General features: G+C 32.0%; 1 protein-coding gene across 1 annotated transcript; it reads right to left on the reverse strand.

Moving 5' to 3' along the window:
• Positions 1–15,593: 15,593 nt before the first annotated feature.
• LOC134723263 (adhesion G protein-coupled receptor E2-like) lies at positions 15,594–17,282 on the reverse strand. The gene has a single exon (XM_063586881.1). It carries the CDS (start codon positions 17,179–17,181, stop codon positions 15,595–15,597), a length of 1,587 nt encoding a protein of 528 aa, XP_063442951.1. The 5' UTR covers positions 17,182–17,282; the 3' UTR covers position 15,594.
• Positions 17,283–25,942: the final 8,660 nt, after the last annotated feature.

Here is a 25,942-nt window from a genome sequence, read left to right on the forward strand (position 1 = left end):
ATAATCATGAAATGAGACTTGAGAAGAAACATTTCACTTGTCACTTGCAATAACAATAACACCACACACCACACTTTCGTTTTTATATTTTTTTCAAAGTTGCATTAAAAATAAATCGGAAAACACAAACATCACAAAAGCACAACAATTGAAAAATATCAAATTTGCTATCCCTTCGAAATTTAAATTTGATAAAGCTAAAATAACATGTTCTATTTATATCATATATATGTAGTTTTAGTTTCATCCATGATAATACATATGACTTTACTTCCCCTAAAATTGTGGCCGGAATAGAAGACACCCGTTAATTTTCTACACCTGTCAGGATAAAGGTTAAAAAAAGGAACTAGAAAGATGCAGTATGTTTTTTATTCAGATGAATGTTAGAGTGCATAAATATGCGTAGCATTTTGAAGACTGAATCAGATGTTTTTTCTTCTGTGTGTCTTTGTTCCGAGACATGTTTACAAATGATGCACTGCTTGTTGATTATCCCCCTCTTCTAACTTTTATATGAATATAAATCATGTAATAAAATATTCAGTTGCCAGCAATTTTGAATTATTAATTATTCGTAAAATATTTTACATTACTCATTTACTAAACCCATAGTAGTGCGGTGACAGAAGTGTAAAAAGTCGTCTAGATCGCGAGTTTAATCTCCCCAAATAACACACGGCTAAAAATGGTCTTAACTTAAAGACAAATATGTCTTCTTAAGTTTTTGCCCTGTCGTCAGAATTTCGTACGGTCACATTTTTCTAAAAAGTCGTTTTAATGACTAGTAGTATATTGGAGAGTTTCAACCCCCCTTTTTCAAAATGAAAAATTGTGTATGTTCACTTACATTTAACTGAATTAGTTTTTCCTGAAGCTATTTTCATATATCGAAATATTCTATTTAGTATTTCATTTTCTTATGCTCTATAAAATTTGCAAAGTTAAGACTGTTAAAAATTGAGGTATTTTTAATTGCAAATTCAGACACAAACTTTAGTTTCTTCTTAATAGTAGCAATAAAAATTATTCCATAATATTTTTAGCATATAGTATTTTATAAAACTAATCAGTGAAAAAAATTTCGGAACCAAAATATGAAAAAAAACCTTAAGAAATCAATGGAAAAAGAATGGAATAAAAAACTTCAATTTCAACACGGAACTTAATCACTTGCCTTCCGTCACATTTTGTATATTAGTCAATAATTTGCTCTCAACTGATATATGATATTACTACCTCTTCGCTAGTATATACACATATTTGCACTGATATATGCTACATTCTTTGTTTGTGTGTGTTTATATTCTCTGTTTTTTTGTTATAAAACATTAAATATACTTTGTCAGAAAAGTCTAATTGTAAAATCAAAATAATTGACGGATAGTTTCAGTAAATATTCCGTGATATGTCAAGTATGTTTCAACTTGCTCCATTAAGTCCAAAGAAAAGACAAAAGTTGTTAAATTGAAAAAATGGACTGAAATTTTGAGTCAATTTCCCAGTATAGGAAAGTCGATTTTTGTATCTGTATTGAATAAAAGATTAGATGAGGTGAACATCAAACTGTTTCATGCGAAAGCTGTTAATTTACAGAACTCCGTGCAGGCTGTGTATCATTGTTCATGCTTCAAAAGTTACACAAGTAAACATATTTGTCCCCCCTTTAAGAGCGAGGAAGCTTCTAATCTGATATTTAATGACGACATACAATTATCGGACTGTTGTCGCTCAGTTTCGGGTATGTGTACGCGTTCTAGAATGCAGTCGTTCAACTGGAGCGCTTGTATATTTTGTTGCAACAAAACATTGTAGAAAGATAAAAAAAACTACTCAAGTTTGAATCAGATGAGCGTATTAAGAATTTTTTAACCGTGTCAGATAAAGTTAAAGTTGAAATAGTTTCCCGTCCATCTTTTAAACTTCTTGAGCACTCTGTCATTTGGTTGCTTTACAAATTATTTGCTAAAAACGAAAAAAAACCAGATATATCAGATCACGATATTGCTTTTACTAATTTTATTTTGGCAATTGACAACGATGTAATGGTCATTCCTCATGACACCGTTACCAGATAAATATACTACTTAGTAGTAGATCTTTTCTTCCAGCTGATTCTAATTTAAAATATTCTACTTAAAATGCAGTCTTAACTCATTGATTTCTATAGAAATTCAGTTGTCAAACAACTTCAACATGTTCAAGGCAAATATAACAATATTTTGTAGCAAAATAACTATTTGAGATGCCATATCAGCTGTTAGTCGATTGAAAACTGAACTCAAAATTTTTATGCCAAATGTAATAGACACAAATAACGGACAGATATGTCATTCCACGGCAAGTATACAATAGAAAAGACAGCTCTACAAACTCTACAGAAGTATTCCCAACTTCGGATAAATTGTCTCTTTCTTCTTCAATTCAGTCAATGCCTTCGTCTTTATTGCAATTCATCTAATGGTAACTCGATGAAACTGCATAGCCAAGACTATTCTCAGGAAATGGCATCACAGAAATTGCGTAATTGCTTAAGCAATTGTTGGGTCAACCGTTTGTGTGATCATTTTTTTTTAATCCTTTTCACTTAGGATTGGCTTTACAAATGTACCATGATTTTGGTTCGAAACACCTTGTTGAAATATTGAATGCCAATGGATTTTATGCTTCTTAAAGTAGAGTGCGAAGCTACATCTAATGTGTTGCCAACCATGAAATTGAGCGAAATCAAGATAGTGTGTATGTCTCATGCATAATGTTTCCCCATCATCTTTGCAGACAAGCGTATGGATGTCATCTTAACCCCATTTTAGATCTCTGTTAAATCTTCAAAGCTGGTATTTCTTTGGAAACAAATGTCTTCGGACTTCCTACAATACCTTGTCTGTACTTGTAAAGAAAAACTCAAAATAACGTGTTTGCTTTGAGCAGAACCTTTCATGTGCATACCTGTGGCCATGAGTGAAATGTATAGAAATATTAAAAACATGTCTTGTGACGTTTGGTGAAAATGAAGATGATGGAGATAACGGTTGATTAGGTACAGAGCTTGTTGAACTTAAACACACGGTCCCAGCCCCCGGGTTTGGGGCGTGTTGGCGTGCCCTTAAAAAAGTCAAACCCCGCCACATTCTGTTTGTGTCTGTTTCAAGTCACGAGACGGTAATGCAGTGTTTGTCGTATGTTTCTATATACTATATTTTTTTGTTTCCTATTCATTTTGTACATCAATCAGGTCGAGAGATTTTTCGTTTGTTTTACATTTCGTGAATTGAAGACTATGCAGTATAAATTTTACTCATTGTTGAAGCCCGTACTGGACGTATTGGTAATTTATGTCTCATTTGGAGGGTTGCCTCATTTGCAATCATATCACATCTTCTTTTTTTATATGGAATACTTTTGAAGTTTGTGGTACGTTGCAAGGAAAAAAAGGGGGGATATAGGTACAAAACTTATAATGTAATAGATATTAACCAGAGTTAAATACGCAACAACATATAAAACTATATGGAAGCAGTAATAATAGTGAAAAAAAACCAAAAGCTACGAATAGTCTATAATAAAACCTGAAGTATCCGCAATTCAATTTGAGGTCATATTTGACTGTAGTGTTCTATTGCTTTGATTTGATACCTCACCCAATATGATAGTTTAAAAAATAATTTTAAAGTATTGTCCCGCATGACACTTGATTTTTACCTGAAATTGAAATTTTTCAAAAGGTTAAGGTGCTCTAAACATTTTATAGGTTGAAAACTTAATTTTTGAAGTTTTGTTTATAAAACGTCGTTTTAGGATTTTTTTGATAAAATAAATCTTAATGATTAAGGTTTATGTATAATAACAAACATTAATAAAGCCAAAACAGTATCGTTTGTATTTATGTAGAATCTATAAAATCAAATGGTAGCAGGATTTTTCTTAAGAGTTCAGTTTTTTTGTAATTTCCGATCAACAGAAAAAAAGTAAAATCACAAAAATACTGAACTCCAAAGAAAATTCAAAACGGAAAGTACTAGTCCATATTTAAAATAGCAATGGTTTTGTACTGACAAAAGAGTCTACCATTTTCTACCATTTTTACAATTATAAAAAAAGGTATGGATTAACAGTGTACCAGATTAATTCTGAATGGGTACTGTTTAAAGCTTATTTTACTTTCTACCTTTTCAAAACCGTAATTTTTCTTTCTAGTGTTCATATGTTTGATGGGTGTGTTTGCGATTCTGATTATGCCATTTTATAAAAGACATTTCGTTTTGAATTTTCCTTGGAGTTCGTTTGCTTTTTGTAATTTTACTTTAAGCTTTAATGAGTTTGGTAAATAGAAAAAGTGTCAAGCACACTTGAAGTGCTATACTACCTACACGTATGTTTTAATGACAATTATTGTTGACGAAAAACTAAAGTTTATATCTTTATTAATCTGTTAGGCTCAATACAATATACGAAAAAGCGAAAACAAGATAGTGCTACATTAATTAAGGTTAGGATAGGAATTGTATAAACTCCAAAAGGACATTCAAAATGCAAAGATAAAATGCCAATGCCATGGGGCAAAAACCAGGATGGTCTCTGATGCTCTGGAAAAGAAAATCAACTCATCATAGATACCAAGATTTAAATTGCACAGATGCGCGTTTTGTCTTCAAAACACTCGCCAGTAAGCAGATCCTGATTCAAATGTGGTATCTGTCGTGTTGCTGACATGTGCATCCAAACCTATAATATAGTATCAACTGGGAGGTATATACTCCATTTACAGACGCTGCTGGAATGTTGCTTTATAGAAATTGAATGTTAACTATTGCTAAGCTGAAATCACCTCTTTTGTTGTAATTTTTTTTTCGCAACCCTACCTAAATGTCAATTTCTATATGTAGGTCAAGTTATGAAATGGATAATGTATCTGTTACATCATTTATTTATGGAATAGATGCGTTCAACATAGTCCACAAACATTGAACTATTTAGTAAATTCTCTATATAGATGAAAGGGAAGTTAAAGGGTAATGGTTCCTTCTTTAATTCTTCTTAAGAAGGTCTTGTATATACATACCGTCGGTAAGAAAAGTGGTACAGTCGGTTCCCACGGAAATACCGATTGTACATTGCAAAACTCGTCCTCAAAACGATTAACAATATGTTGTTAAATGAGAAATCAAGGATCTTGATAATCTCAATTTCAGAGAATGCTTTGTTTGAATCAAAACATTTTTGTCTTAAATTGTATGACTTGTATTCTAACTTTTTTTCTAATATCTTCATCTTACACTCTTATTCACTCCGCCTCTGAAATAAGCAGTTGCACAATTATACCTTAGCTTAGACTTATTAAATTGATGTAAATAATTATGTCAAAGTTTTCGTCGAGCACATGGCAGACCTATCAAGAATGTAACATTGTTTGTTAGGAAACGTATGTAATTTAGGTATCAAATGCTGTGCAGAAAATATCCAATACTCTTCTTTCTTGGAATTCCAAAGGAACATACAACAGACCTATTATTATCCAGGATGTACCACGGGTTAAGTGTCCTGTCAGTATATGCTGGGTTCCATGTGAATTGCCAATACCTAATGCATTTAACAAGTAGTTTATGTAATAAGTACTGTGATTTACACACACAAGCAATGTTTAGTGTCACCAACCTAGTGGAAATAAAACCTTACCATATATATATGTATATATAAATTCTAATTTTCTTTGGAAGACCAGAATTATGCATATATGTTCGTTTGGTATTCTGCGGTTCACATGTTGTAATGTACATTTGTATCATTCATTTGTGCGTTTCTCAGTATTGAGTGATAGCTTTTGTTTGTGCTGTATTCATTACTATCACGTAGTGTTGTAGTTTTTGCTATATATTTTTTGACACTGCAATATAAGCAGGAGGTTTAGCTAACCATAAAACCAGATTCAACCTACCATTGTTTTCTGAAAAGTATCTTGTACCATTTAAGGAATATGTCAGTTGTTATTATATATTTCGTTCTATGTATGTTGGCGTTTGTCTGTGCTGGGTAATCGATTTTGTTTGTGGTGTATTTCTGTCACGTAGTGTTGTCATTTTAAATTCACCAAGTTAGTCCTCAACAACAGATAAACAATCTGTTTATTAACACACTATCTGGTCCTAAATTATGGGTATAAGAGGCTAGCCAGCATACAGGCCTCATCTGTACAAACATAAACAGCCTTTCTTCAACATCAGATTTCAACTATCGTATCATTTAACAATTATAGTGACCTGATGTAAGTTTTAAATGGTGTTTTTTTACTGAATAAAAATAGATTATAAATCCCATTATTTAGAAATGTTTGTTTTATTTTGATCACAATTTATTAAAATTATTTTCCAACAGAAATGATTTCGAAAGCCTGACTTTGTTTTTTAGTATTCTTATGCTTAAATAAAAATCAAATGATTCATCAATTTATGTTCACCTTTAAATATACGATGACAACTTTATATATACATAATTAAATAGATACATATTGAATTGACTAACTTTGAAGATCTTATAGATTGCACTTTGTAAATACAGCTGCAGCTACGCCTCTTTTTGGGATATATAAAACACTGATAGATGTACCAATTTGTTAACGTACTAACGTTGAGCACGATGTTCCTACAACACGACGTTACACCACTACGACGCCAAAGAGAGTTTTCTGAAACTTTTGACGTACATTTATTCAGTTTGCAAGTTTTATTTGCTTTTTTTTTATGTAGTTGGTTGATTCTAAATCTGTCTCTTTTAATTTTGTGATGTCTATTTACCATGAATTTATTTATCTCAAGTTGTGGAAATCTATTAAATAATGTTTATCCTTAATTCACCTTAAAATGCTGTACTATCGTAATGAACTTAAAGGAAGAAAAAATGGGACAGAATTAGTATACGGTTTTCAATAAATGAATTATAACAAAAATTTAATCGCAGGCTGCTAAAATTGCATGGTGCATATCATCTGTCATTGTAAATTTTTAATATCGTGATTCAACCCTAATACAAATATATCCGACACTCTGCAAGTAAATAAAAACATATTTACCCTTGATTAATTTGAATTGAATTATATTAAAAAGTTGCTTGACACAGAACTTGTCGAAATACAACCATTAAATAAAATTATTATAACCCGATCTTTTAAAAATATTTTCCCAGTCATTCGAAGTTGCTTGATTTTAAAATGTACTAAATAAATCTTCTCCTGAATCGTCCGTATAATACGGGTCTGCGTTAATTCAATGAAACTGTGTTTGTCCCTGTTTCCGATAAGTCTTTCAGTTACCTCCGTTTCATGCACAACATGCACCGTGGGTTTTTTTCGGCAACCAGCATTTTTTTTTAAGTTTCACCACGCGATTCTTTTTAAGTATCAGGAATATACAATGGAACAAATTTTGCACATGTAACGTCGAAAAAAAACGTTTGTTTGGATTTTTCGACGTTTTTCGACGTTTGGACAAAATGGCTACCGTTTTGTAATGTTTCGTAGCATTTTATTCCTATAAGACTCAAACATGCAGTTAATAAAAAAAGAATCTAGACTTTATGTTCTTTTCGTGTATCTAACTTTTGTTTTGGTAAATTATAAATTACTTACTGAAATATCAAGTAAAAAACCCGCAATAATTGCTTGGACAAATGAAATACCAACTTGGACAAAATGGCTACCGCTTGAAAAACGACTGTGTAGAGATGTTTTTATAGAATCTACAATTTTTGAACTCACGAACAATGAGGCAAATGTTTGTTCTTTCGGTAGATGTTATAATTATCTCATATTTTTCAGACATTTTTAGCTATGTCTACTTTTAAAACTACCTTTTAGTCGTTAAGTCAACGAAAAACGTCATTGGACATTTTTCTTATTCCAGCTTAATATGTAGCCACCGAGTCAAACGAAATTCGACAAAAGAACGGCTTTAATCTAACCAAGAACTGACACACTTCGTTGCTTCTGCCAAGTTTCAGGAAGATCAGAGAATAATAAATAGGATCACTATACATAAGAGATAAAACAGTTGTTCTAAAATGTAACGTTGGACATCCGTTTTTTTCATATAGCTTTGTTGTTTTAATCCTCAAATATACTAGATATTACTAAGCATATGACCAAGAGCTATAAGAACATAAAGGGAAACATATACTGAATAAGTTTTTATAGTGGTTAGTGTTTGTTAACATTTTATTTTGTTTTGCGGAGGAAATTTCGAAGTTTCTGTTTTAAATTATAGGGGTTGTAGGAACAGCGTGCGTGACGTTACTGGGTTCCCAGATATGATCTCTGTGTTTCTTCTCATAGAGGCATATTTTTTGGAATATTAACAGTATATCAAAACATGGTATCGGCTCAAATTTTATTTTTTAAAGGTCCAAAAGTGGAGGTAGGGGTAGTATAGAATTTAAGTATAAGTTTAAATTCTTAGAAGTTCATGGGTTACATATTTAGGGAAAATGCCACACTGCCTTATATATTTACCTTTGAATAAAATAGTACTGCACACCAACTTTCCGTTCTTTGATATCACTTTTCCTGAAACTTCATAGTAAAAGTTGCACAGTTTTAAGCACAAAGGGAGTTCCAATTGGAAATTGCAGTCTACATTTAAAGAATTGCAACCTGTATACCGTTACATTAATCTGTTACATAGTTAAATGTAACTTTTTGACTTCCACTTATGAGTGTGACACGATGCATACATTTTTATTTATAAGCATTTTACATTTACAAAATCATTAGGAACAGTAAAATGCTTTAATACACTCTTATACTTGGAATTCATTCAGACATTGGATTGAATTTTTTCATTCAACAATCATATCTGTAAAACATTTTTTTTCAAGTGAGTTTTTGTCTTCTGTATATTCCTTTAGGAGTTTACATGTACCTAGTGGTGTATTTTCCTTTCACTAATTGGCTTACCACCTGTTTTCACCTGCATGACCTGCAAACTTGCTGATGTAGATACAGTCATTATAAAGTTTATGATAAAACGTCAAAAGTTGTATTTAATGAAGGAGAATGTCCTTTTGTCTATTGCCTATTGTTAAAATAAATATACATCAAGACACAAAGCTAATTACCAATGATTTAGGTATAAGCCATAGACTTAGTTATAATATTTTATAATTATTGCATATTTTATCATTCTTTTTTTCCGTTTTTCTTTTAATGATTCATTGTAATTACAAAGTAAACGATGTCCAGATGATGTGTAATTACAGATTTAATATTGTGTAGGCTTTGCTTTGTCAGTATTAAATAAAAGTCATGGCTTTTCATAATGTTTCACGAAAACAAAAGATTCAAGCATTTTGATCTAAAATCTCAAAGGTAATTGAGTTGTTATTGTCAGTAACATTCTATTTTGGCTGTGTAAAAAGTAAAATCACAAAAGTACTATATAAACTCATCATAGATACCAGGACTAAATTTAGTAAATACGCCAGACGCGCGTTTCGTCTACATAAGACCCAACAGTGACGCTCGAATCCAAAAAGTTAAAAAGCCAAAAAAAGTACGAAGTTGAAGAGCATTGAGGTCCAAAATTCCTAAAAGTTTTGCCAAATACAGCTAAGGTAATATATGCCTGATGTAGAAAAGCCTTAGTATTTCAAAAAAATCAAAATTTGTAAACAGTAAATTTGTAAATATAACCATATCAATGACAATACATGTCAGCGCAAAAAGTGCTGACTACTGGGCTTGTGATACCCTCGGGGAAATAAATCCACACAAGCAGTGGCATCGACCCAGTGGTTGTAAATAAACTCATCATAGATACCAGGTCTAAATTTAGTAAATACGCCATACCGCGTTTCGTCTACATTAGACTTAGCAGTGACGCTCGAATTCAAAAAGTTAAAAAGCCAAATAAAGTACGAAGTTGAAGAGCATTGAGGACCAAAATTCCTAAAAGTTTTGCCAAATTCAGCTAAGGCAATCTTGCCTCATGTAGAAAAGCCTTAGTATAAAAAAATCTAAAATTTGTAAACCGTAAATTTATAAATATAACCATATCAATGACATTTCATGTCAGCACAAAAAGTGCTGACTACTGGGTTGTGATACCCTCGGGGAAATAAATCTCCAGCAGCAGTGGAATATAGGAGTAAATTCAGTAATTAAATAAACGTCATCAGAGACCGCCAATTTGGGGGGGGGGGGAGCTTTCTGTCTAAAAGTGAAGTCATGTGCTCTTCTGATTTGTAGATAATGTTTGTAATAAATATGTTTTGTTAGATGGATCAAAACTAGAGTTGAAAAAAATAAAAAATAAATGCTGAATGTACTATTTTTTTCCCTACAGGGTTGACAAGTAATTGTGGTCAGTATAGGAATTCAGTGCGAATCTACATTGTTTGTAAACAAGGCCATGTGAATGCCCAAAAATGCCGCATGACCCTATGTTTTTATTGTTGCGAAAGATAGGGCTACATTTGCTTTTTATGAATAATATATGAAAGTTTTTAATTTCTAAAGGTAAATCAGGTATAAATTTATTTCCACACATTGATAAGCATTTAAGTCAATGGGAGATTTTTTAATGAATTTACCCCTATACTCGGAGGAAATTTCAATCGAAAAGTCCCTAATCACATGGCACAATCAAATGACAAACCACATAAAAAACGAATGGACAACAACTGTAATTCAGTGCTTTTAATCACTTCTAATTGCACAATTGCTCAATTGCACATTACATTCAATAATCTAAGAAATGATAATTAAGTACGGTCAAGTACAATAACATATTTCAATTACCCCATGTCGGATTTTAAAATTTATAAAAAAACATATAATTGACAATGAAACAACTCACAATTGAACAAATGATATAATAGTTGACGTGAAAAACTAAAATTGAGAATGGAAATGGGGAATGTGTCAAAGAGACAAAAATCCAACAAAAGAGCAGATAACAGCTAGTTCGGTGATAGTGGACATCAAAATAAACCCCAGAATATATACATGAACCAGAATTTTAAATCATTTTTAATCATTGAAGACTAATAAATCTGATTATCATATACTTAGACTAAATAACATATAATTTTTACCGTATGATAATAGCATTAAATTGACGTAAATTTCATATTTTTCGAATTGTTGCTTAGCGGGCTGATATGAAAAGTTTATCACATGCTTCGATTGTTATCACATGCCTTTCCGTAACGGTATCAAATGGCATTCCGTTGATACTTGGACAATTCCGGAAAATTAAATACACCTCAATGCTACGTTTTAGTGAAAAACATTTCAAAGTAGTGTACAAAACAATAATTTGAATACTGGAAAGTATATTGTGTAAAATGATAAAAAAATAAAAAATAAAAAACAAACAAACAAACAAACTCTTAAATAAATGCATTTTTTATTTTTTTCTGAACCATAATTTCGAAAGTTTCTTTTAAAATATTGACTTTTCCAAACAATGTTTATAATTATGTACATGTATATTGTTGAACTATTTTTGGTGGATTCATTCATATTAAACTGGTTTTTTTACAGTTAAGGCATATGATAGAAAGATTTCATATTGAATGTATCCGGGGCAAATTTTGGGTCCGACGTCCGTGAACGTTTTTACTCTTTAAACCTCGGGAACCACGTAAAAGGATCAACGCATGAATCTGTCATTTTTCTTTACTGTTGAAGCATATGATAAAAAGATCATGACATGTCATTTTTTATATCGCATGTATTATCAGCCTTCGGTCAATATCAGCCCTCGAGCCATGCGGCTCTTGGGCTGATATTGAACCTAGGGCTGATAATACATGCGATATGAAAAATGCCATGTAATAATCTGATATTATTATCGGACGGCCGCATAGTCAGCTTTAAACATCCCCACAATGACAAAATGAAAAAAAACGATTCAATCGAGAAGGCTAACGGCCTAATGTTTGAACAAAACATGAAACGGAAAGCAAATATAATATACAGCAACAAATGACATTAAAACTAGCGCCAAACCCTCTGGAAAATAGGTGTGTCGCAGTAAAACATAAGAACACACTTTGAAAATAATTTGAAAAGGGTTTAACACGTCACATGATATTTTTTACAATGTTTAAAAATATTCTACTCTATAGAAATAAGTGCATGATTGAAGAACTAGAGATCAAATGTCCATGGAACATTTTTGAATAATGCTTATAATACATGTATATAATGTCCGAATGTAATAAATGTAATCATCTTATTCTTAAAGGCAATATATGAATTATGTAAATGCTCATATCACATGCTAGGGTTGCAGTATTCAAAACCAAAATAATTACTCAGCCTTTACATATATTCCTATTATCCGATGTAGTTGTATTATGTCAAACGAAAAAGGATTCAATACATGATATAAAACGTGCAAAATATTTAATATAACTGTTACTTGAATATATGTCATTTGCTACTTAATTATTTCAATGTAGTGACAGAATGAAATAACCAGTAGACAGCTGTATTGCTGCATTTATATTAGGAACAGTGTTAAATCTTAAATCTATAAAAAAGATATAGTTATAAAAAAATTATCAAAGGTATCAGGATTATAATTTAGCACGCCAGACTCGCGTTTCGTCTACATAAGACTCATCAGTGACGCTGAGATCACGATAGTTAAAAAGCCAAACAAGTACAAAGTTGGAGAGCATTTAGAACCAAAAAGTTGTGCCAAATACGGGTAAGGTAATCTACTCCTGGTATTTGTAAATAATTACAAGTATCATGTAATATGTTTAGAAAATACTGCTGTGTTTGGCAAATCTTACAAAAATAATGGTCCTCAATGCTCTCCGTGATCGTACTGATTTTGATCTACTTACTTTCTAAACTGCATACATATTATAAGTCAAATACATTTACCTCTTAAGATTTTTTTCCATAGAATTAATATTATGATAAATACAGATATAAGGCAAAACAAATGCGTTTTCTGATCATGTTTAACATGTAATGATATTCTTAGCAATGGCGTTGTCAGTTTGTTTTCAATCTATGAGTTTGACTCTCTATCTTTCGTCCCTCTTCTATATTTTTTTTTTGAATTGTGGATCCTCAATGCTCTTCAACTTTGTACTTGTTTGGCTTTTTAAAAATAATTGGTATGAGCGGCACTGATGAGTCTTATGTAGACGTTATGCGGGTCTAGCGTACTAAATTATAATTCTGGTACCTTTGATAACTATTTACACCACTGAGTCGATACCACTGCTGGTGGACGTTTCGTCCCCGATGGTATCTCCAGCCCAGTAGTCAATACTTCGGTGATGACATAAATATCATTAATGTGGTCATTTTTATAAATTTCCTGTTAACAAAACTTTGAATTTTTCGAAAAACTAAGGATTTTCTTATCCCAGGAATATATTACCTTAGCCGTATTTGGCCCAATGTTTTGGAATTTTGGATCCTCAATGCTCTTCAACTTCGACTTGTTTGGCTTTATAAAAAAAATTGATATGAGCGTCACTGATGAGTCTTATGTAGACGAAAAGCGCGTCTGGCGTACTAAATTATAATGCTGGTACCCTTTGAACTATTCTATATATAATAATGTCGTAATTTGTTTAGAAAATACATTTATGGATACATGACAAATTCATAGATATTAAAATACGATATGTTTTATGTTATTCAGGTCTCAGACAGGGTATATACTGTGACATTCCCGACTTAGAGTTTACATCCCCTGAGCAGAATTAAAATTTTAAAAGTATTAAAAGTGTAAATTGCGTAAATTTGTATTAAAAATGTATTATTGACTGATGCACGTCATTATTTTCCCTCTGCGAGCCTCTGACAGTCCCATAGCTTTTGACTACGTCACATAGTAACCAGTGTTATGATGACGTTTTTATGGTTCCAATTGGGGATATAAACATCGTATATACCCCGGCAGTTTCCCGAAAATATACTGACATCACTGTGTTGTTATCCAATCACAAACCTCGACACATTTGTAATCCGTAATATAAAACAATGTCAAAATAACAACTATAACCTGGGAAAATGATTTTTGATAAAATAACGTACACAGTTAAGTTTAAGTATAATCATTCTGTTGTACGAATTACAGAAATATGTTTTACAAAATAAATTTGTTATTCATAGTTACAGAACAGAAGGAATTTTTTTATCGTAATACTTTTAAAATATTAGTTTACTGAAAGCTAGTAAGAAGCCAAAAACAATTCATAATAAAAAAGAATCAAAGACTATATACAGAGAAAATATATTAATAGTAACACACTTTTTTTAACGTGTGCAAGCATTATAAAAGATATATCTTTTCACATTGATCTTTGATGGTCAGTTTACATATGGAACAAAAGTTATTATGAACCATGTTACATTCGGTAATCGCCATATTACTCAAGTGCCTCGACATTTGAAAGACCAGTTCAGTATCCTTGTTATTTTTTTTATTAATGTAGATTTGTAAGTGAATCATTCGTGACTCTGTTCTTTAAAAGATCCCGTCAGTATGATATTGTTCTATTATATGTCATTATGATATATTTCTATTATGAATTACAAAATACGTTGAACCACAAACGCCAAAATTTTTCAATCGTGTAGTGGAATGAACTATTTATGGATTCTTATAAATTCTATATATAACTTTTGGACTAGTTTAAATCTCGGTTTATTCCTGAAATTTATTCTTACATAATTTTGATTTTTTAACCCTGTATGCTAAAATTGCCTATGTTAATTTCAAAATTGTTTGTTTGCACATTGAAAAACAAATTTATGTGACGTATACAACTTTCTGACGTCATACACTCAAATCAATAAATGTGTTCATAGATAGTAGATATTTTTGTGTTCTGTTGAATTGTTCCTTTTAAAATTGTTATACGATGATGACTGATGTACCCATATTTTGACTATTTTGTTTATTGTGTCTGTTTATTTAACGCATACATGTAAATATAACGGAATTTGATTTGACTGTCATTAAATTGAGAGAGTTAGCGCTATATAACCAGGTTTAATTAACCATTTGAAAATGCCTGTACCAAGTAAGGCATATGACAGTTCTTGTCCATTCGTTTTTGATGCGTTTTGTTATTTGATTTTGTCATGTGATTATGGACTTTCTTAATTGATTTTCCTCTAAGTTCAGTTTTTTTGTGATTTTACTTTATACAATGTATTGTTTTATTTATTTATTTGTCTTTGACGCCATATTAGCCCTTCAGTGCTCTTTCGTGGTGGTCAGTTTTTATTGGCGGGGGGCGGGGGGGGGGGGGGAGCCGGAATACCAGGAGAGATCACACATCTCGGGTAGGAGTAAAATATAAAAAATGAGAATATTTAAAGAAAGCTGTTTATAAAATTTCAATTTTTAAAGTTCAACACCATTATGAATGAATTAAATCAGGAATATTGGCAAACATATATGAATACATATGATAACATATCACAAATGTATATATCAACACATATCATATTAAGATTGAGCAATATTTTATATTCTATAAGTACATACACAGTATGACTACATGTATCACGAAAAGAAAGTACACCACTCGAATAACTATGCTCTACACATCTTGCAGTGATCATATTTTTGTTGTATGCAATTTTTGCCGATACTCATATTCACTTAAAGTTTTGTCTTTGAATGAAAAACGTTTCCCAGGTATAGACGATACAAGTGTAGTCATGTTTGTTTTATTTACTTTCCCGATTTTACTGCTAGTAAACATTTGTTTAAATTGGTTCCGATATAAATATAAAACACGTCTATTACAATTGTATGCCAAAAAGATATACAGACCTTGGAAAGAATTTAAAAAGGAGACTACTATTGAGAAACTTGAGACGGGAAAGAAAGAATCCAGTATTTGCAAAATCCATGCACTTCCGGTCAATACAAATAGTTTGACGTAAACAGTGTAATGAATTTTGTTTTGCATAAAAGATTCGTTAGTGTTGACTTTTGGCGTAGATTTTATGTTTATTACTGTTGAAATGAAAAGGAATAAATCGACCAAACAAATAATGGTAATAGGCACAATAAAAGTGCAAATGAGAACGAGGTGGTCTTGGATAAAACACACATTCCGATCGTAACCATATAAATCATTGTCTGACAAATAACTTGAAGAAACTGTTAGACCTACAATGATCAAAGGACCAGCATAAGAGTAAATAAGATAGAAAGCAAAACGTTTTTTGTCTGCATCATAGTCGTTGTGGTTAATCACAAAGGTCTGTCGAAAAGTACGATACATATGAATTGAACAAACATTTAAGCATCCAAAAGTAGATAACCAGAAAAAATGAATAGAGGCCCCTAATGCTAGACACACAATGTGGCTGTTTGTCCCCCTGACACTAAATTCCAGAAATCCGATAGCAAAAAACATGGAAAACACAAGGTTCATGTTGTTCTTACCTGGTAGTGTTCTTAACGTTGGAAACATGAAATATGTTAAAAAGGTAAAAAATAGAGCCACAAGAGATATAACAGTACAAACAAACATTACTGTATTAACTATCGGTGTTGTCTGTTCGTGTACTTTGAGAAGATTTTGAAATAGACTTTGGCATATTCTTGCGCTGTTGTTCTTCAGTAATAAAAATTCATAGTACCTTAGTACAACACCGAAACGAATGATAGTCATTTGTCTTCCGTCTTCTGTTACTTTAATTTCATCTTTTTCTAACTGAATTTGAGAACATCCAAATAGACTACATACCTGTTGATGCGCATACCTAAATGTATTTGTTATGTTGGTAACTTTGTTCAAAACACATTTATTTTGTAGGGACATGAAAGTTAATACCGTTGGAAGATAAAGTGCGTTTTCATCAAAACTAAATTTTCCACCAATTTGGCAACCATTACTATTTACAGAGCATGGCAAGAAAAATGTAAAAGTCGAATGCATCAATGTGAACAAATTTTCTTCTACTTGTGCTCTATAAACGGAAGTGGAAATGAATATTTTTAGAAACACTGTCATGTGAATGTTTCCAACAGCCCATTTATCGTACACATTGCATGATCTGTCTGTTGAAATAATTGACACCTCGATGAATGGATCAGGTAGACCAACAAATACTTTAATATGACTCCAAATTGTTTCTTGGATTGACTTCATGACAGTGTTCGGGTTGTCGACATTAAATGGTAATACCATATCTATCCCGAAGGCAAGAACGTAACCCAAATTTGACGTAAAAGGAACTAACGGAACACATTTGGCGTTGATCAAGATTCTTCCTGGGTAACACACAATCTCTCTACATCTCCCCTGAAATATAATATATGTATTAATAAATCGAACAAATCACTTAAAAACTGGTTCAATCCCAATTATCAAAATTTGATGTTGTATTTACACACTATATGTATATTCTCAATTGTATATGTGTATATTGAGACGAATTATATATATTGTTGTGTTTGCACGGCGTAACCATGATGACCATGAGTTATCCGACAGAGAATGTCTGTATAAATTTGTAAAATGTTTAGACGTGTGTAAATTTTTTTTTTTTAAAGTAACGTATAGAAATTTAAATTATCAATCGTTACGACAGACATAATAGCTGATCTCTAAAAATACACCATCTACTTGCCACTATATATCATGTATTGTGTTACAACCCTAGAAAAGCCTACGATAAAATACATTACATCGACCTTCTCAAGCTATTTTTAAGGTAGCCTTGGTGAATCTGATGTACAGTAGTTGTCGTTTGTTTATGTAATATATACGTGTTTCTCGTTTCTCGTTTTGTTTATATAGATTAGACCGTTGGTTTTCCCCTTTGAATGGTTTTACACTAGTAATTTTGGGGCCCTTTATAGCTTGTTATTCGGTGTGAGCCAAGGCTCCGTGTTGAAGGCCGTAATTTAACCTATAATGGTTTAATTTTTAAATTGTTATTTGGATGGAGAGTTGTCTCATTGGCACTCAAACCACATCTTCCTATATCTAATTGGTGGTCGAGTTGTCTAGGGCGCAGTACACGATGCAGGCCATGTAGCATAGATGTAAAAAAATCAAGAGTTCTTATCTCAGTAAGGGAAGAACAAATCTTTAATAGAGAATCTAACATTGTTAAGCTAAATTTTCTTTTTTTAGCAGCCCTTTCAATATGCAGTTATATATATATGTTCAAAATAAGCAATTATATTATTGGACACAATATTTTTAAAGACATTCATCTGATGATAGTTTTCTTATACTGAAAGTGGTATAAGAAGTCGAACAACTGTATTACTATCATGTCAATACTGACTGAGGCTGTGAATTTGACTTTCGGACGTGGCAGGTGATAGTTTCCAATCTTAAATGACCAAGATTGGTATTTTCTTACAGAAGGTCGGTGGTTGTTCTCTCTATTTGCAGCAGCTTCCTCCACAAATAAAAACTAATCGCCATGAAAAAACACAAAAATACTGACAGTGGCGTTTAACACTAATCAATTTCTCAAGCATTCGACTGTTTTACTGACAATATCATGCTTTGGCTGATTGTTATGTGTTTTATTTTACCATCCTTTTGTTTCACTTCTAGTCGTTATCCCGCCTTCCTCGGATCCATGTTCATGACATCCTTGAAAAGCCGATAAAAACTGTGTATTATCGCTATTAAGATAAAAATTATTTCGAGGAAAACGTTTCATTAAAATTTTAAGTTTTTACCTAATGCTGATCAGGCAATATAATTTAAGAGATGACTACGTCACCTTAACTGTATATTTCTGCGAACATATTCTTGCAAAAAAAGCATTCGCAAAATAAATAAATGAAAACGATTATTCAGGACATGAAGTATCTTCATGGCATGCAATAGAAAAAAGCCCACGGCAAAGCATGTATTCCTTCATTAAAACCAGTCAATGTTTTGACATAAATTGTGGTGTCCCCCCCCCTTTTCAGGACAATTTCATGAAAACAAAGACCAAACGATGTATTGATAACGAATTGCGTACTTACCAGCATACTGTCAAAAATCTCATTCTCTTGGCATGTTTGTTTTGAAGAATCATAGATTTCATCGTCACCATATAAAAACACAGAAAACAAAGTTCTAAAGTGTATAGGCTTTGTAAAATTTTCGATAAATTCGCAATTCTGTTCAATTGAGTAGGTACCATTATAGCGTTGCGTTTCTTCATTACACATTTTACAAAATATATTTTTATACGGCTTATGATAAGGAACAGCTGGTAAACTGATGCATTTCTGTTTTAATGCCTCTTCATGTCTTTCCCAACGTCCGGTTAAATTGCAACTGTCTATGACTGAAACTTGACTCTCGGTCTCGCACATAGCACAAAAAATATTTGAATCTTCCTTCAAAGATAGGTCGTTAAGTTTGTAATAGAAATTGACATCTTTTGTTGGCGAGTCATAATTCTTACATGCCCATTCAAGAGATGAATTTTCGTCATTGCAACTTCTCTTTTTATTTTTGTCACACAGTTTACCACAGTTCACTGGATCGAATGTCACATTGCATTTTGACTGGTGTCTATAACTTAAAAGGTCAGCAAAGTCTACATGATACGTTATAGGGAGAGGTGCTTCACAAATATAATTGAAATTCCAAAATCGAAAAGTTGTCATTAAATATACATATTGGTTAGCGTTCAATTCATCATAGTTTGTAAAATATCGACAGAGACCACAATAAATGTTCCTATAGTTAACTGAAGAAATTGTGTCTGTAACAGGAAGCAGGGACAGAAAATTCTTCTCCTTCGTAACGTCTGTAGATAAACATTTTTGTGCTAATGGATTGGAATCATGTAATAAATTTTCACATCCGTCATATACAAGTAACTCGAAATTTTTAGAACTAATACATGTAGTCGATTTTTTGAAGACTTCATCAATACAACAGGGGTTGGTCACATTAAAATGGCAATATTCATCACAAGAACAACGCCTATCTTGTTCTATTAAATTTGAAACGTTTGTACAAAAGTCCCCATTCCCAGTCATTGCATAATATTTATGATAAAGTTCTGTCATCAAGCTATTTTGTTTTCGTTTCTGTTGTATATGAGAAATATTCTTGAGTTCTTTATCCGAAAATAGATCACCCAAGTTCGAAAAAAATACTTTTGTAAATTCATACTCAAAGTATCGCTCGTTATAAATAGATTCCTTGATTTCTTTGAACGCATCATGTGACAATTGGAAATCAGTTTTCCACGAACGTATGTTACAAGTGTAGCAGTACACGTTTTTGAATGGATATGTAGTAGGTGTATGACCAAGATTGTTGCATGCTTTAATGTGATAGCCGTCTAATTTATCCCAATCTCCAGTAGTATTACATTGTCTTACTACCGGATCCATAGAAACAGGAGGGTTACAAATGTAACAAAACACGTTTCGAAATTTACGGTACAAATTATCATAATTATGGCATGCCCATTCTATGCTTGGATCGTATACTTTCCATGTTCCAGTGACATTACAGGATACTATAATGTTTTCTCTATAAATCTTCCTGCATCCTCTGATGAATGGGTTACTCAAGAAACTACCAAACTTACATTTGTTTATCATTGTCAATTCTACAATTTCCTCGAAATTGGACATAAAGTTAAAATCAACTGGTCTGTCACATACTGCGTTTGACGACCAGAATTCAATGTTTGAATCATAATTGCATTCTGCACAAAATTCATTTTGATACGTGAAATGTGTATCTTTTGAAGTTACAGGAAGATGTTGTACTTGCTCGTTTTTTAACCCCTCACATTGTTGTCTAAGATAAACGGTTGTGTTTTCCGGACAAGTCGTTTTCATAATGAAGAAATCCTCAGACTCAAAAACAGATTCAAAATTATTATCCATGTATGATATGTTTGTTGTGTTAATGCATTGCACGTTTAGAGATAAGTATAAATCTAGACAACAGTCGCCGTAAAACACACAACTCGGATCACAACTGCAATATGGACATATATGAACGAAATGAGAAATAACTGGAAGGTCGTAGTTATAGTGATTGCAGAATTGCTGCCCGCATGTCAATGTATATGCTTCTAGAAGAGTGCTAATATTGTAATGAGGACTGTCAGCTGTTGAAACTGTCACACTGGAACCAATGGCAATAAACATGTACAGCAAATGCATTCTACAAAGTAAACATATTATATTAAAAAAAAAACAAAGATGGGAAATTGATCTTTTCAATGATTTTCACTCATAGACAGATATGTAAATAATCGTTTATTCGGATTTAATTGACGGCACATCCCAGATACCAGTATATTGGACTATGCAGAATCAAACGGAATAGATGGAGCTATTCTATTTTTTTGATTTTACAAAAGCTTTTAATTCTTTGGAATTGGAATTTATGTTAAGCGTTCTTATATACTAAGTAACTGTTTTGATTTTGATGAATAATTCAGATCACGGATTGAAACATTTTACAGACGTTTGTAAAAAATAATGGATGGTTATCCGACATTTTTTTTAAATCTAGAGAGATTCTTCAAAGTTGTCCGTTTAATATGGCTTTATCTTTTGATTTATCAGTCGAAATTATTTCCGAGCGATTAAGGTAAACCTGAGACATTAAAGGTTTTCGTATTGCTATAAATAAAAAATAAAAAAAGCATCAAAATAACACAACTGGCTGACGATACAACACTTAGTTTGTAGTTCAGATGTATCAAAAGCTATGAATATATTGAAACCTTTGGTTCTTTCTCAGGGTTGAATTTAAATCTGGTAAAAAAGAAGGAATTTGGATTGGGGCGCTTAGAAATAACGAAGATAAAATTAAACTTCAAGATATTTACATAAGAGAAATAAAAACTATATTTGGTAAGGAAAAAATTACGAAGTAAAAATAAACACACTTATCGGCGAATACCAAAAAGGGGGTTTAAGAATAATCGATTTTGACAGTTATTTTACAACACTTACAGCCTTATGGACCCCCATTTAACAACAACCTTTATGCAGAACTGGAAGATTATTTCTACCAAATTGTTCAGCAATCTTGGTAAAAACTGTCTTGTCTTTTACATGAATTGAGATAACATAAAATCACTAAATAAACTTTTTAAAATTTACAATTGATTTCAAGTTAGGTTAGACAGGAGGAGGTTAAACAACATTTCTGATAACTTTTCGAATATGAGAAAACAGATTATTTGGGAAAATAAATACATCAAATATCGCAATAGAAGCTTGTTTTTCCTTAATTGGGTTTAAAGTGTACTCAGTCTCGTTTATACAAACGACATATTGGATAGTGAGGGAAAATTATCTGAAAGTTAAATTATAGAAAAGTAAATTTATAAAGCAAATTGAATTGCAAAAGAATTGATGCAAGCTTAAAAAAAACCGACAACTCTGTTAAGAGTATGATTAATATATGTAAGGTTAAATTGAGATGGCAAACAAATTGAAGCAAACAATATCAACAATAACATGCTCTATAATACTTTAGTAGATTAAAAATCTAGAAAGCCAATCGGTATGAATATTCACACAAGATATTTCAAATTAAAATGCACACGACAGGTGTCATTTGTATACGATTTTATATTCTTGTTTTAATGGAAAATAAGTTGAATATTTTCAGATGGAAATATGACTTTTTTTGTTATTCTTACAATGCCATTACTATTAAAATGGAAAATATCTGAGAGTGACAAATGCAGTTTTTGTAAAACATAAGAAGAATATTACTTGTATTCCCTTATGACATGTTAATTTTACGTAGATGGACGACTTCACACAAAAATCTATGATAAACGGGACGATTTCAACTTCCTAAATTATCAATTTCCCATTTCTCAGCAGTAACATACCCTCTGCCCCTTCGTATGGTGTTTACATATCACAATTGATACGTTATTCACGTGCTTGTTCACACTATACGGACTTCATATACAGGAGTGTGCTCCTTACGCAGAAACTGCTCCAACAAAGTTATGAGGAGGACAGACTAAAATTGACACTCCGTAAATTTTATGGACACCATCACGAATTGGTGGATCCATATGATGTCTCTTTAACCAAACTAGCTAAGGACATTTTTACCACATGGTATATTGTGGTTTGTCATTATGTCGTCTAATCTTTTAATTACCAAACGTGACTTATTCCCGATTGTGACTGTTTTGCTGAATGTGAATTCGCATTACTTTAAGACGTGTTTCTGTACTTGTTTATCCCAAATTCATGTATTTAGTTTACATGTTTAATGTTATATTTGTAATTCTCATCAGATTTTGTCAAATGTGTTGACGTCTTCTTATTATATATTTAGATGTGATGGATAGAAAAATTAATCACCTCCTCTTTATTAATTATATTATATTTTGTACGATTATTTACGTTTGAAGTTGGATTCATAACAAACTGGACATATATATATTACAGTTAATTGCTATTAATAAGTATTGCAATATGCATTTTGTTTAAATGAATTATCAGTATTTAGTTCTAAATCAATCCTAATTCTATCTCATTTTTGAATGATAGTTTTTCATATGTGACGTCATGCTGTTTCTAAATTTCATAAATTCAAATGTGGCATAACGTTTCTGCCTTTTCGCCATCGTATGTGACGTCACATTTTTTAATTACGTTGACACCTGGACTGATTCGGATGTGTGTCTATTTTGTGATAAACTCGGGTTTAGTTTTCTGTAAATAGTTAATACTTCAGTTTCATTATGTATATCTCTTTCATATTCATTTGTTAAAATTTACTGTTTGCAATAGCATTAAGTGTTCTATATAATAAGGATGTTCTTATCCCGTGCATAAAAACAATGCCGTATTTGTCAAAACCTTTTCAACTTTTGATCTTCAGTGCTGTACAACTTTGTACCTTTTTCACGTTCGATCTTTTATATCTAGGCGTAATGTATCAGGTTTAGTTTTCTGTAATTAGTTAATACTTCAGTTTCTTTGTGTATATCTCTTTCATATTCATTTGATAAAATTTACTGTTTGCAATAGCATGAACTGTTCTATATAATAAGAATGTTCTTATCCCGGGCATACAAACAATGCCGTATTTGGCGAAACCTTTTCAACTTTTGATCTTCAGTGCTGTAAAACTTTGTACTTTTTTCACTTTCGATCCTTTATATCTGGGCGTCACTGGTGAGTCTTGTGTGGACAAGGCGCGTTTTTGGCGTATTGAATTTTAAACCTGATGCTTTTTGTTATCTATTAATCATGTTTTTCTTTGTCTAATATGTTCTCCTATTTATTTGTATTGTAGTCCTGTAATATTATGTTGTCATTTCAATGTTATATTTAACTTTGCCATTAAAGTGCGAGGTTTGGCATGCCATAAAACCAGGTTCAACCCACCACTTTCATTCCCCTTTAAAAGTGTCCTGTACCAAGTCAGGAAGATGGTCATTGTTATATTATTGTTCGTTTCTCTGTGTGTTGCATTTTAACGTTGAGTCGTTTGTGTTTCCTCTTATTTTTGAGATATTGAGATAAGACGTGGCACGGTACTTGTCTATCCCAAGTTCATGTATTTGGTTTTCATGTTATATTTGTTATTCTCGTGGTGTTTTGTCTGATGCTTGGTCCGTTTCGGTGTTGTGTCGTTGTTCTCCTCTTATATTTAATGCGTTTCGCTCAGTTTTGGTTTGTTACCCCGATTTTGTTTTTTGTCCATGGATTTATGAGTTTTGAACAGCGGTATACTACTGTTGCCTTTATTTAAGAAGTACAAGTACATCGATGCCATATTGAGTTATCGAATGATGTACCAAATCGTGATTCCAAAACGCATCCCATCTCCTTTGTTTTATATCTCGGTTTTGATTGTAGCTGCCTTATTTAATGGTTTGTACTGTAAAACATAAATATAACCACAACACTTGAGTTTATAAAAATAGTATCAGCATATGAACACGGTTTATTCCTTGAATGCCATAATCCTTTGATCTACCGACAATGTACCCGTAAAATTATGATGGCATTCGAGGAATATAGGTGCAAGAAGTTATCACAACACAAGGGCATGCTTATATAATTTGTAGAGTTGTGGATGATATTTTCATACTTTCAAATGTTAATCAAATGATATGTTTTTGTTTAATTCTTCCTCGCCCTGCTCGTCTTAATTTCAAGCATGTAATCTCTAAATTCAATAGGCTATCAACAAGACAAACACAGATATAGGATTACTTGCTCGCAGTAACATCTTTTTTTCTCTTGAGATACAATATTTTATTCTACTTTATTTAACATATTTCTTCAATTGATACAATATATAAATACATGACATATAACATTGTTGCTCTTTCGCATTGTTTTTCCTCGGATAATACCTCCAACGCCTGTACGTACAATAAACATAGCAGCAACTGAACATATACCTATGTGACCAACTTCAATTCGACGTAACTGTGAACACCTTCGATACTTATACATTTAAATGCCAAACTTTATATAGTACCATTAAACCCCACCCGTAAAAACCGCCAAAACTTTCCTCGTGCCTTATGCACCTAACATCAAATTTATAAATAGTACATACTGTTACAACACCAGTATCCGAAATAGTTATACTAGTTCCCATCTATAAATAATTACTACAAATAGCAAACAGGAAAAACCATTTTTTAAACGAAATAGAATACATTTACTCTACTTATACACATGCAGCTTTTAAAAACAGTTGTTGGCATGACACGGGTTATGTTCTTCTCATATATGTTATGATGGTATGATACTAAACCCCTTACGGGAAGGATTGTGCCTGATGTTCATATGATGAAATCATAATCTTTCAGTCAGTTTAATTGAAGTCTGGAGCTGGCATGTCAGTTAACTGCTAGTAGTCTGTTGTTATTTATGTATTATTGTCATTTTGTTTATTTTCTTTGGTTACATCTTCTGACATCAGACTCGGACTTCTCTTGAACTGAATTTTA

Source organism: Mytilus trossulus, chromosome 6, assembly GCF_036588685.1.
Source record: "Mytilus trossulus isolate FHL-02 chromosome 6, PNRI_Mtr1.1.1.hap1, whole genome shotgun sequence".
NCBI lineage: Eukaryota > Metazoa > Mollusca > Bivalvia > Mytilida > Mytilidae > Mytilus > Mytilus trossulus.